The sequence below is a fragment of the Echiichthys vipera genome (assembly GCF_963691815.1).
Source record: "Echiichthys vipera genome assembly, chromosome: 16".
Classification (NCBI taxonomy): domain Eukaryota; kingdom Metazoa; phylum Chordata; class Actinopteri; order Perciformes; family Trachinidae; genus Echiichthys; species Echiichthys vipera.
The window spans coordinates 22,978,005-22,991,972 of NC_139841.1; the positions used below are offsets into that span (position 1 = coordinate 22,978,005).

The 13,968-nt window shown below is 41.4% G+C and overlaps 1 protein-coding gene across 1 annotated transcript in view; it reads right to left on the reverse strand.

Annotated features, from left to right (window-relative positions):
- lamc3 (laminin, gamma 3) overlaps positions 1-13,968 on the reverse strand; it is a 101,533-nt gene that overhangs the window by 34,150 nt on the left and 53,415 nt on the right. The window contains exon 10 of the mRNA XM_083930420.1: positions 8,082-8,280. Coding sequence (XP_083786546.1) covers positions 8,082-8,280 — 199 coding nt within the window. The remainder of the gene's footprint in view (positions 1-8,081; positions 8,281-13,968) is intronic.

The following is a 13,968-nucleotide window of genomic DNA, read 5'->3' on the forward strand; positions in this document are numbered from 1 at the left end:
TGACAGAGAAAGGCAGAATGAAACAGAGGAGATATGAGGGAATAATATAGAGGATGTAGTGAAGTGCATCTGTGCGTGTACCTGAGAAGTGTAATGAGATCTGTGGAGAACTTCTCTAGAGAGGAACATTTAATGACAGTCTCTGTACCCCCAAGCTCCAGTGCATTTCAGAAAAGGATCCAAGGAGCTTCTTTAGCCAGGGCTTGTGGTGCTAAGGGCAAACTCATTACTAGTGCGCAGACACCAGAGATAGGCATGGAAATATTGGAATTGGACAGGAAGCTGTGTCCCAGTTCAGGGACCGGATCTTCCGATGAATCAAACAATGATGTGTCCTTCTTGACTTGAAGACCAGGCTGAACCTGTGCCTCTCCATGAAAAGATTATAATAAGATTACTCACAGGAACCAAAGTGTTAGGCCCAGTTCAGACCAAAGATTTGCAACGAGATGAGTTGAAACTTGAATGCAACTTGCAACTCTTCGTAACGTGCAGGTCTGCAACGTTCTGAAACCTTCCAGTTCACACCAGTGAGACGAGGCGAGACGATGCATCATCTCCATAGAAACGCCTCTATGTACTTCTGTTCTGACCTCTGATTTTTCAGGCTTTTTTTTCATAGCTGTATATAATTTCTAGCATTATAAAATTTAAATGAGGATGAAGATAGTGAAATACTTGCTACAGCTGCATTTCTAGTTGTGATCAAACGGCGAAAAAAATGTTTTATTTCCCTGATTCATTGCTTTGTTCTGGGTTACGGCGCTCGCTCTCCTTATTCATTGTATTGCTCGCTCAACCCACTCTCTCTCCATCTCTTTCTCTCTCTCTCTCTCTCTCACACACGCTCGTTGAGCCTCCATCCAAAACGGCCTTTTCCACCAACTGACAGCGACTTGACCAGCGGACTTTGCTAAGACTTAATTGGCTGTTGCAACAGGTGACGTGTCTTCTGTTCTAAAACTAGCTGCTGGCAATTTGACAAGCTGATTCACTGGCAACAACATCAGCCTGTTTAAGTCCAGACCAGACAGGTCAGTTAACAACGCTGCAACTTTCACCTGCACCTGCACCTGGTAAATAAAATGTAAAATTGTTACATTTTATATACAGTATAAGCCTGCACTCCATCAAACAGTTAACCGGTGCAAAACATATTGGGATTCTCAGGTCTGCAATGGATGTCCTCTAAATTTGCATTTTATGCAACATTTTGAGAAGCTGTATAAACCGGACATTCCTTGTCAGCCTAATATGGGTAGCTGGGCAGCTTCCACAACCCACAAACATGTGGGGCACTTGTTACTTTGCACAGCAGCTGGAGTTCCACGATATTATAAGATCAAAAAATCCATCTTGTCAGGCTTTAAGTAATGCATTTGTGTCATCAGTACCCTGTGAGGAGCTACTGGCAGCAACAGGCATAGTTTAAGTGTGTGTTACAACGCTGTTCGTTCAAAACAACTATGGCAGCTCCTAATGAGGTTAGCGTAGATGCAGCAATAGCAGCAATTACATAAGAACTGGAGAGTATTTCTTCATTGAAAGAAGAGCAAAGAATGGCACTAAAGGCTTTTCTCAATTGATCAAAATGTTTCTGATTTTCTCCCGACTGGCTTCAGTGAGAGATTGATATCATTCATCCAAATACCTGCCAGGTATTTTTTGAAAACACATGCCCTTTTCCAAACAGTCCCCAATGACAACTTCTGAGATCAGGCATGTTAGGTTAGGGAAGTGTCTGTAACAAATTTCATGGCAGTCCATCGTCAACGTCACGACAATTCTCCAAATAGTCTTGACAAAAATGGGGAACAAACTTATAACTAATGGATGAAAAAGTGTGCAAACTGACATTTACAAGCAGAATATCTGCATAAATAAACCATTTGCAGCGTAATGTGGGTTAAGCATAAGTGGGTTTTTTGTAAAGCACTTTGAGCTGAATTTTATGTTATGAAAGGTGCTCTTTACATAAAGTTTATTATTATTATTATTATTATGTACAGAGTCCAAGTGATATATTCCACACTAAAACCAGTCTACTGCAGCAAAAGACTGGAACAATCTGCAAAAAACACTAAAACTGGACAATTTTATCCTCAAGTCAGCTTTCAATGACACTATTATGAACATTCTCACTGATACACGCAGCTGTTTGCCGACCCACTAATATTCCCTAACCTTTGTCTGCTTGCTGCTTATTGTTATCCCATGCATATTATTGTTCTCTTGCTGCTACTGTTTTACTTTGCCTGTTTTGCCTTATTACTTGTGTATGCTACTCATGTTCTGTTGTTATATTGCTGTTGTCTACTAGATATTTGCCCGATGCTAGACTGCATGTCATTTATCTAATGCTTATTGTCGCATGTAATGCTTTGGTGTGACGGAAGTGGTGTCTGGAAATGTTTGGATGGGTCCTGCTGTCTTTTTTAACTTCCCTCAAGAGACTTTGCCTTTGCCAGGCTGCCACTAAAAATGTCGGGTTTGGTTAAGTAAAGGTTAAATAATATTTAAAAAAAAAACAGAGACAGGTTTATTCCATGATACTACCATCACCTTTCCAGCAACACACACTCTTTCCCATCACCTCATACTCCAGTTGAAGTGGGCATCTCTTGTTTTACCCACTGCACTAAAACCAATTTCATCAAGACTGACTCCCCCTTGTGAAATTCTGTTTTTCCACCACAGCCAACCGTACAAGTATATTGACTCCTGCCAATACTTCCAACAATTGTAGCTTGAGTCTAGACAACCAACTGCTGTGTGAGCCTGTCAAGGCAACCGCACCTGACCCTGCAGGTTTACACTTTTCCTCGCTGAGAATTCTGGACCAGTTTTTATTATTGCTTTAATCATCTTCCCCAACTAGCAAAGTACAACTCAGGGCGCACTCACACTGTCCATCCGTACCGTGCCCAAGCACGTTTCACGGCTAAAGTCTAGTTCATTTGACCAGTGTGAGCGCAACCGTACCAGGCCACAGCCCGTTTGGGAGAGGTGGGCTTTTGTAAAGCACGCTTGCACATGTACGAGCAATAGTGTGCACACGTGTATGAGCACAAGCATGAGGCCCACGGCTGTTCTGACATCATTTTATGTGCGCCTGTTCGGACATAGAAAAAAGAAGGCCGGACCATGCCTGGACATTTAAAACAATGGCGGTGAAAGGTTCACATTGGTGTGATGCGGAGGTGGAGTGTTTACTTCAGATTTGGTCAGATGACAATCACAAAGCCAAAAATGTTACCATGTTTTCTGCGCTGCTTTCCATCATGTGGCCAAAAGACAGCGCACTTTTGTAAACAAAGCGACACATGGCGATGACGTCAATCAATGCATGTGACGTGGTACGACGTGATGACGTATAGGCAGCAAGAAGCATTCACGCTGAGGCCCAGGTAGTGTGAGTACAAACTGGCCTGGGCCGCGGGGGGAGAGGGAGGAGGGACAAGTACCCTAAAGCAGGGGGCACAGTACGGATGGACAGTGTGAGTGTGCCCTCAGCCAGGCGGCTGTAACTTACTGCAGTCTTCTCAGTTTATTTTAAAAAACAACAACATATCACTCCTTTTTTTGGATTCCTTTCAAAAGCAGCCAGCTGCCCATTGTTATCAAGTGTGATCCCAGAAGTATGGAGGCTCTACGTGACTGTTTTAAGCTCATGGATTGAAAGACACCCTAAGCACACAGAGAGGACAATGCAGGGCTCCCTAGATGCATAACATGTCAATTTCCATGTGGACCCTTCAATGCCATTGATCGTGTTGCTGTTTTCTGCAGTTCTATTTTAACAAACCCTGTAAAACAAAGAAAAGGAAATCCCTAAAAATGAAGATGGCCTCCTGGGCTGGCTACAGGGAGGAAGTGAAGTCGGTCTGCGGGTGCTGAGGAGGAGAATTAAAAACAGAACACAGGGGCAGAATTGAAGACAAATTGCAACAAAACAGTGTGAAGGAGGTGCTAAGTGGGATGAGAAGGATTACTGGCTACAAGATGCTAGGCCAACTGGGGGAAGAGAACAAAAATAGAGTGAATGGCTTAAGTCTGTTTTTAACAGATTGAATGCAGAGACCGGGCCAGCTACACCCACTCCCCCACGCTGACGTGCCTAATGAGATTTCTCTACAACGATAGGATATATGATATGAGATGTGATTACACTCCTGCTTCCCCAAAGGCTATCACGGGGATCACCTCTGCAGCCCCAGCCCTCTGGATTGACCACTTTACCGTGAAGTCAGGGAGGAATTGAGGCCTGCAGGAGGTAGAGAGAAAACATGTTGCGAGGGCAATCAAGTGAAGTGTAATGTGAGATGAAAGAGCTGGTAGAAGATTCAAGCAGAAAAAAAGTGGTGGTGGAACAGTCCTCCATATAGGTGAGGGTCAATATCAACAACAAACTGGACTGGTCTGACAACACAGATGTTAAGAGCAGGCTGTTCCCTTTAGGAAGGAACGTCATGTTGTAGCGCAGTCAGCCAATCTTTTTGGTATGGCGGACACTACATCTTGACGAAAAAGGCTGATTTTGCCACTGGGTTGAAGACAATAGCTCAGCATAACTTGACATGTTTTCCATTCGGTTTTTAAACATCAATCACATGTAAGCTACAGTAGGTAACTTTGATAAAAATATGTTTTTGTCATATTTGCTGAAGCTGTCACTATGTCCTGACAGGAGCACACAAGACAGATAATCTGTGAAAAAATCAACCGCGTTCCTCTCCTTCCACCTGGTGCTCCTAATGGCATCGGTAAGGAAGAAGGAAAGCAACCAATCAGAGCCGAGGAGTCGTTAACGTAGTGTCAATGACTGCATGTGAACTTTGGTCAAATTTTAACAAATTAAATAATCTGTTTGATTCTGTTACTGCATTGCATATTTCTCTTGGCGAATGTTTATTAAAACAATTATTTATGTTTTTGTAGTGATATGAGGTGGTGTGTCTTATAGGTAACTCCTCTTTTCAACTACAGGAATCAGCTGCACCACGTCCACTGGTCAACTAAGAACTGACAAACAAACAACGAACAAAACCAAGAGTCACCCACCAGCCGACAGGCCAGAGCAAATTTTCTCATTTTACAGCTAAACAGTAACTGTTCTGAAAACATTTGAGGCAAGAAATATGCAATGCAGTAACAGAATTCTGATTTATATTTGATCAGCGCCGCCTAGTTTCGCAGTTTGCTCAGAGTTTACGAGCAGTCACTGATATTGCGTCAGAGACTCATTGACTCTGATTGGTTGGTTTCCTTTGGACGCGGTGAGATCTTGCAAATGCAATTAGGGGCTCTAGGATGAGGTAGAGGAACATGTTTCTTTCTGTCTCATGAGCAAATATAACAAAAACAAAAGTTATCTACCGAACCTTTAACCTAGAATTACAGCATATTGGGTCAGCTTGGAATAAGGTAAATAAACTAAAACAATTTCAGATGTCTCAACATGGATTTGTTTAGACAATGACATTAATATTCTCAGGGTCATATGCAGTAAAAATAAGATGCAAGCTGACAAAAAACCTCAGTCTGCTTTAGTCTCAGTTTGCAATTCAAGTAAATATATTGAATTTGTTTAATTAACTGCCTGCAACACATACAAACTATTACAACAGAAAACATGCACAGTAACGGCTACCAGTGATGTAAACGACATCAGGTCAGTGTGTGACAGAAACAGCCTGATTTTGATTGCTGCTCTCTTTGTTACAATATGTAACCTCTGATTGCTGCAGTATTTAAAGAGGTGTAGTTGCTCTAAAAACCACACCTAACAGCAACTTAATAATAATAAGATTTGTTAGGTCTCCTCACAAGCTACTGGTGAAAAAATAAAGCATTCATATGAAAATGCTCTGTGATTTTATATGTATATTCATATTTTTCTCTGCATATGCTACTTCAGTTTTATGAATGCGATCTGATTACTTTAATGTGCTTATACGTGTAGCTGGCATGGGAGGCTCCGGTATGCATTAGCGGGTGAAACCACTCAGACACTTAAAACTTCAACTGTTAACAGCAAAGTGCTGAGGTATGTCAGAGATGTTTAACTTTGTGAATAAATATGATACCAGAATATTAAATTCAAACAAAACTTTTCTAATAGATAAGAAACTCCCTGAGCCAAATCGTGGCATGAGGGCTGTAGTTACCCATGTTATACACATGGAGTGCATGCAGATGTCTGAACAGCCTGAAGGACACCCACTTTAACTACCTTTACCAACAAAAATGTACAGTTCTTATGATGAGACTGTGACTTCACACTTTTCTGTATCCACATTATGCACATTCCGTTGCAAAAATTGTGTTTAAACATATCCTGTGTACATACTTAGTCACAGTAAATATCTGGACAGGGTGACCTATGTTGCATTGATATTTTATTAGTTTCACTAATGCTCATACTTTCTTCATAATAATTTTCATATTTCTGACCATACAGGATTTTATTTCAAGTGGACTCAAGTGGAGTCAACTTTGAATGATGAAATATGACCACATTTTGGTATAATATTATTTCTGCATAAAATGTTACATTTCATTTGCTGGCTGTCTGTGGCTTCTCATATCCAATTTGGAGCCCTGGTGTTGGCAAATCAGGCTGGAAAGGGACCACTGACCGCACACTCCTACCTCCAGGCCACGGACCCACCCTACACTCCATACTCTGCATGCAGTCGTTATAATCCATTTAGCTCTCTTTTTCCTGCCATGGCCTGGTCATCCTTCCATCCGGACCCCCCTCCTCTGCCTCCAGGAGCCTACTAGTGGAGTGACCTCCCCACTCTCTCACACTCTTACTATATTTGTGGTCTGATGTGGAAGAATCCCGTATTTCTAATAATTACCTGTTTTAATCAATGTTAACGCCATGGCTCTGGAAGGTCAGTTCACCACTTTCATTAAGACTGAAATATCTTAACAACAACCTGATAGATTGCCATGGAGTTTGGTACAGACATGCATGGTCCCCAGAGGACAAGTCCTACAAGCTTTGGTGATTCATGATTTTATAACTAGAGACCATCAGCAGGTCAAAGCTTTCACTTATTCAGTGAAAAATCTCAATATCCAGTGGATGTCTGTACAAAATTTTGGTCCCCATGAAGCTTCAAGAAGGTTAACATTTGGGGTTTTGAGTGAAATGTCTCAACAACTACTGGATGGATTGCTATGAAATTTCATTACACACATTCACATCCCCCTAAGGATGAATTGCAATACCTTTGGTGATCCCTTCATGTTTCCTCCATCGCCATCACCAGTTTCAAATTTAAATTTGTCCAATACTTTTGCTTATGAACTATACCGGCAACGTATTAATTCCCATCAGCCTCAGCTTTGCGTTTAGTGCTAAAAAGCAAATGTTAGAATGCTAAGATGGTGGACATGATAAACATTATGCCTGCTTAACAACAGCATGTTACACTTGCATTGTCATTGTAAGCATGCGGCCTTTGGCATTTATCTCAAACAGCCACTACGTATGCACCATGAACAGTGTACCCTCTTGGTCTTGTTTAAAATTGTTGTCCTTTGTTCACGTCTATTCCATGATTATTTCAGGGTCATAATAAGTCAGATAAGTGTAAGTTTGAATGTTGCGCCCCCTTAGTATGATTTGTTTTGTACTTCTGTGCCATTTCACTGCTGCACACATTCCAAGTCACTCCGGTTAGACCATCTACTAAATATATAAAATAAAAAAATGGAAATGCATTGCTGCTGCTCTGTACCTGAGAGACAGCGCATTGGGGAGCTGGCTCATCACTACATTCATATCCCAACATGCTGCTGGGACTGTTACAGCGCAGTCAACTTAGGACATAGGTGTTCTGGATAGTGTGTACCCAGCGGACTCTATATATATTGTAACAAGGAACAAGTCAGGCAGCAGGGAGATGCACAGATGCAGAGGAAAATAAATCCCAACATCTTTTCTTATGCACACATACAGGGAAACACTTTGGTATTTTCCAGAGAGACTCAAGTTCAACATACAAAAAAATAAAAGAGCGTGCACAGACTAACAAACTGACAGCCCCATGCCTGCATCCCTGTACCTGACAATGAAGGAGTGCCGTGATGTGAGGCCGGGGTCATGGTCAAGCACGGCTCCGGGGGAAAGGTGAACAGACACGGTGACTCCAGAGCCTTGGAGGAGCAAGGTGACGTTGGTGGGGAGCAGCTCTGCCGTCTCAGAGGTGAATATGATGGAGAGGAGCTGGCCGTAGCTGAAGACGTGGTGACCCAGGAATTTCTCTAGTGGGCAGGCAGAGGTTAGATGGAGTTAGCTTTATCACTGAAATCTCTGCCAACTCTCTGTCATCTATGTAGTAAACACAGAGATGGATTGTTTTGTTTGTGAATGTATGCTGGGGAAGCTGATTTATTTTTGTGCAAAATTAGAAACATTCTGCCCGTTCCTATCTCGTTCAGTCTATGTGTGTGTGTGTGTGTGTGTGTGTGTGTGTGTGTGTACGTCAGGGCAGAGAGGTACACACTTTTTGAGCCGGCATGCAGCACTGCAGGAGTCTATGTCTAATTACGCACCCTCTCATCTTTGGCTCATTATAGCACATTAACAGGACTTCAAAGATCTAAGCCACCACTAGACATACCCCAACTCCATTACCAACCCCCCAAACTTGCTAAAGGAAAAAGTGGTACTTCTGATACATAAAAAATAGGCTGTCTTGTCGTCCTTCAATATGGAAATATGAAAAACACAAACAACACATGCTACTGTAGAACGTCTTGCACCAGTTATGCTCTAAAAATGTAAAATCATAGCAATTTTAGAAAAAAACAACACTTTGCTGCCATTCTCTACCAGCTCTGGGTGAGCGAGTGGGCAAAACTGACAGATTGCACGCTTGGTTGCCACCTTGTTTTTTAGCGTAATCGTGTGTGAAGTACATCCTGAGCTCTTCTGGGGGGTTGGAAGGGCTAGGGACTTGAGTGGGTGATTTTGCTTGTGAGGTACCTCTGCCGTCATTCAGAGCAATTCAACTGTCAGATCATTTAATATCTGCTCATCCGACAGTCCCTTTTTAACATCTCTGCCGGGACCTTCTGTATATCTACAGCCTACTCTCACCGTGTCATACGGCCACATTAATCAATATATTTACCTGGCCTGCGACACGTTTGCGGCCCTGTATCTTGACGTCCCCAAAATAAGGTCCCTGGGTTAGTCAGTAATGTTTTACTCAGTGATGTGTTAAAGTTATTAGTATAAGTAATAAGTTATTACTTAAGTTATTACTTTTTTAAGTACAAAGCGATTAAATTATTATTTCAATTAAGTCTAAACTGTTTTTTTCCTATTTAATCCTTTCATGTATTTCATGGTCTAATAAATAATGTTATTTGCTATACCAGTCACTTCATTTGGTTCATTATATTATTAAGTATTGCTGCTGTCTCTTTCCAGCTACTATTCCAGCTGCAGCAACATTGGCTTTTTGTTCAGCTCCAATATAAGGGACTTAAAGTTCAAGTGACACATTACAGTGTTTCTCTTCTTTCCAGCAAACTGAACACTTAAAAAATAAGAAACTCAGACTGAACTAACCGGTTAGCTTTTGAACAATTCAATTGTAATGACATGACAGTGTTATCTAGATTTATCGTTCAGCACTGTGGGGTCAGTATTTGTAGGAAATGAAAAACAGGTAGTGATGGAAGGGGAAATGCTTCAATTACTGTACATGACCAGTCAATAGCACTTACTGTTCTTCAGTCCAATAAGACATCATTCATGTGAATCTGACTTCAGGATCAATAGAAGTAGATTGTTACAGCCAATCAGGAGCATAGGAGCCGCTTTACAACCACCAATCATCACCAGTGAAGACAAAACACTCTCTCAAGTGAAATGAGCTACTACGTATTTCAGTGTAGTGTCAGAATCAATACATATTGATTACAAGAATAAGAAAGAAAAATCAGACAGTAAAGAAAGGAGGCCTAGATTAAATCCATCACCAATTAGACAGAAATGCCTTGAATGAGCCCTCTCACACCTAAACATCATAAAACAACCAATACGGGTGAGAGGTCTAACGATCAATATTCACTCCTGACTGAGTACAACAAGCCTACACTCACACCATTTCAAATTGCACTCAAATGCATAAATTACTCAAGTATTGAATAGAGTCTATTCAATACTACTATTCAAACACACTAAGGGCGCACTCACACTGTCCATCCGTACCGTGCCCAAACAGGTTCCACGGGTAAAGCCTAGTTTGTTTGACCAATGTGAGTGCAACCACACCGCGCCTAGCTGTGGCCAGCTGACGTTATTTTATGTGCGCCTGTTGGGACAATGCGCAGGCATTTAAAACAATGGCGGCGAAAGGTTTGCGTTGGTGTGAGGCAGAGGTGGAGTGTTTACTGCAGTTTTGGTCAGATGAAAATATTCAAAAACAGTCGACAAGACACACAAAAACTCTGAGGTCTATGGAAAGATTTGTAAAGAAAGCGACGCATCGCGATGACTTCAATCAATGCATGTGACGTGTTACGGCGTGATGACGTATAGGCAGGCAAGAAGCATTAGCGCGAGTCCCAAAAAGTATATGCTGTCTACAATTTTCATATGCACTATTTCAAAGTAGCTCCTAAAATGATTTTTACTAACATTATTGTTACAAGAGCTTGTACTGTGTCCCTTCAGCGCTACACAGCATATGGATTACATTTATTCATTTGACAAACGACAATTAAGGCGAATGATTAACAATCGCTGGGGTAGCGAGCAATGGTAGGCCTGACAAGGTAATATATATACGCCTTATCTTCAACCGACACCCTTTCGGTTATATAAGCTTGATATATACCAAAATAATGAAATTAAGTCATTCAAAAGTACATTTTTGCTGCAACATTTGCATGTTTTCAAAGAACTCTTCCTAGAGATCAACTTTCAACAAAATCAGTCAGTACAGTAAATAGTAAAGTTGGTGAATATGGAGAAGTTTTGTGTTTCCTAGCAAGTTATTGGGGGACATGTATTTTCTGACATTTTTAGTTTGCTACAAATTGTATTCCTTTTCTAAAACACACAGATGTCCTTCCAAGTGTTTAATTTTGCACATATTCTAGATAAGAACTAGTAACATTGGTAAGTATGTGAGTAAAAGTGTATAAGTGTCTTCTTGCTTAGCAAACGTTATATGGGGACACAGATTTTTTCAGACTTCGGCCAGCTCCCACAACACGCATCAGGTGCGAGGGGCCGTTTATCGCTGCTTGCAGCTTTAAGTTGGACAGATGTCCGTCCTCCACAGAGCTAGGTCAGTCTGACGTTCCTGCCTGTAATAGGTAAGGTTTTCGATGCCGCCGTACTCTACGGGGGAATTGTTGGGTCTATGTAAATCATAAATAAGTCATTGAGTGTGGTCTTTACCTAGTTTGTAAAGTGTCCTGAGATAACTTTGGTTATGATTTGGCACTATAAATAAAATGGAATTGAATTGAATTAAGTTGATTTATGTTTTATTTACACATAATCCTTGCACCCTCCACTACGAGGTGGTGTATACTTGCTGGTTTCTCGAGTCAGTCACTCAGACACACCGCATTCAATGCACTCAACAGAATAGCATACGACAGCAGATGAGCATTGTAGCATTAAGTTACTAAGTGAGAACAATCTCAGCAGAGCCACCATATTGGGGGAACAGAGAAGAGGCAATTACCTATATTTGGGGAATGACACACTGTAATAATGAGTAATATAAGAAACTCATGTTCACAGAAAATAAAAGTCAACAGATATTACTTTTAGAGTGATTAATAGGAAATATATACGGCACATTCCTTGCATAACGGTGGGTAATGAGCCCAGTAATACTGTTGTGTGACTAAGCTAATATTCTCTCCGAAAGTGCTCCCTTATGGTTGCGAGTGGTTATGTTTCAGATGTAGCTTGCTGGCCATTATTCTGCGGGGGTCTGGTTTACGTCAGTGTGGTTCCTGGGAGTTCTCTCTTTGTCTGCGAGGATAGAGGCACCGCAGAATAATTACTCATAACTGTAATAGAGCATCCAGGAATGGCCCCACTGTTGGGCCCCTCTCCAAAGCAATGAATCACTATAAAACACAATGAAAGGATTATTCATGTGTAAGTGTGATCTGCTGTCTGTGTATTGTCATGGATTTATATTCATTATTTTATCTCACTTGACAAATTGGGGAGAATTAAAAAGTTTTCGAAATTTCTAAATACCACAGCATGCCGACTGTGCACATGAGGATGTTTCTCTTCTCACAGTACTGAGATTCACAATCTTTTTTTAAGTAACATCCAGTGGTAAACAATTAGGCGATATGTTGATTAGTCACTCGATACACCCTGGACAGGACGCCAGTCTATCGCAGGGCACATAGAGACGAACAGAGACAGACAACCATTCACACCTACGGGCAATTTAGAGTCATCAGTTAACCTAACACATGTATGTCTTTGGACTGTGGGAGGAAACCAGAGAACCCGGAGAAAACCCACTCATACACGGGGAGAACATGCAAACCCCACACAGAAAGGCCTCAGCTGGGACGCGAACTTGGAACCTTCTTGCTCTGAAGCGACTGTGCTAACTACACCACCGTGTAGCCCAATCGTTAAGTTATTTAATAAAAAAATAGTTTGACATTTTTAATCTTTGCAGCCCTGGGTCAGTCCAAATATAGTATATGGTGCATGTTTTTCAATAAAAAGCTTAAAAAAATAAAGCTTCAACTTGTGCCACTTTACTTCCATTTTTTGTTTCTACGAGTCTGTCAGAATGATCTGAAGTTCGCTGACTGTGCTGCTCTTGACACTCTGCCAGGAACACATAAAGCCGCCATCACAACAAGTGATAGATCCTCCTATAACTTTTGGGGAATGGCGCGGGAGCTCACGATCAATCAGGGGGTTTAGACTTTGCTCCAACCAAATTAAATCAACTCAATTTCAATTAAATCACAGCTGCCTCACACAAACACAAGTCCTACTGAGGCCATAACATCGACCAGCATGCAGACAGTTTGAGGGCAAAGGTTGGATGGACAGACTTTAACTTTTAAACAGGTCCAACACTGTCAGGACACAGAGTCTAACACTCAACTGCACTGCCTGCAGGTGCAATTACGTGACCTGAAACCAAATAACATGAAGGAAGGAAGGGTCATTTATATTCAAGGGGAGTTTTAAAGCAATATACACCACATATGCATATGCGGACTGAGTCGCATACCCAGTGAATACATTTGTGCAGCCAAAAGTGATATATATATATATATATATATATATATGTACACACACATATATATTTCATTAGGTCCTTACAGCCATATTTCATATATATATTTATATATATATGAAATGGGACTTTCTGAAACAGACCATCCACGCAGTGATGGGTCAAGAGTGTTTGGAGGTGAAAATGGTAGGCAGGCTTTGAATTTCTCTCTTAAGCTCTGTTTTTTACTACTTCCGTTTGTTTTGTGTGTGTGTGCGACCAAGCACAACATCATGAATGAGAATGAAGAGGCTGCCTGAAAGATTCACTGTGTCAAGACAACAGAAGAAGCAGAGCTCTTGGAGAGATTGGGGAGGCAGTGGGATGCAGCGCATTTTCGTTCAGATGTGGTCAGACAACACTTCCTACGACAGAGTTTGTCTCAAACAGACTGAACTAATCTCCAATCCAGCCTCACTCAAGCACTCCTTCACCTTCTACATTAGTTGACTTTCACTTTTCTCTGTTTGTTCCCAGTTTTTGTTCTCTCTACTTCCTTTTTCTATCTCTCCACTCAATTTTCCGATCTCCCTTTCCCCATTTCCTCTCTGTTTTGTTTAAGTTTCTAGATGACAAGGCCACCAGACTTGGTTATATGCAGACCTGGGCGCAGGTAGTGCTCAGGTTGTGTGAGGCTGCAATTGCTGCTTGA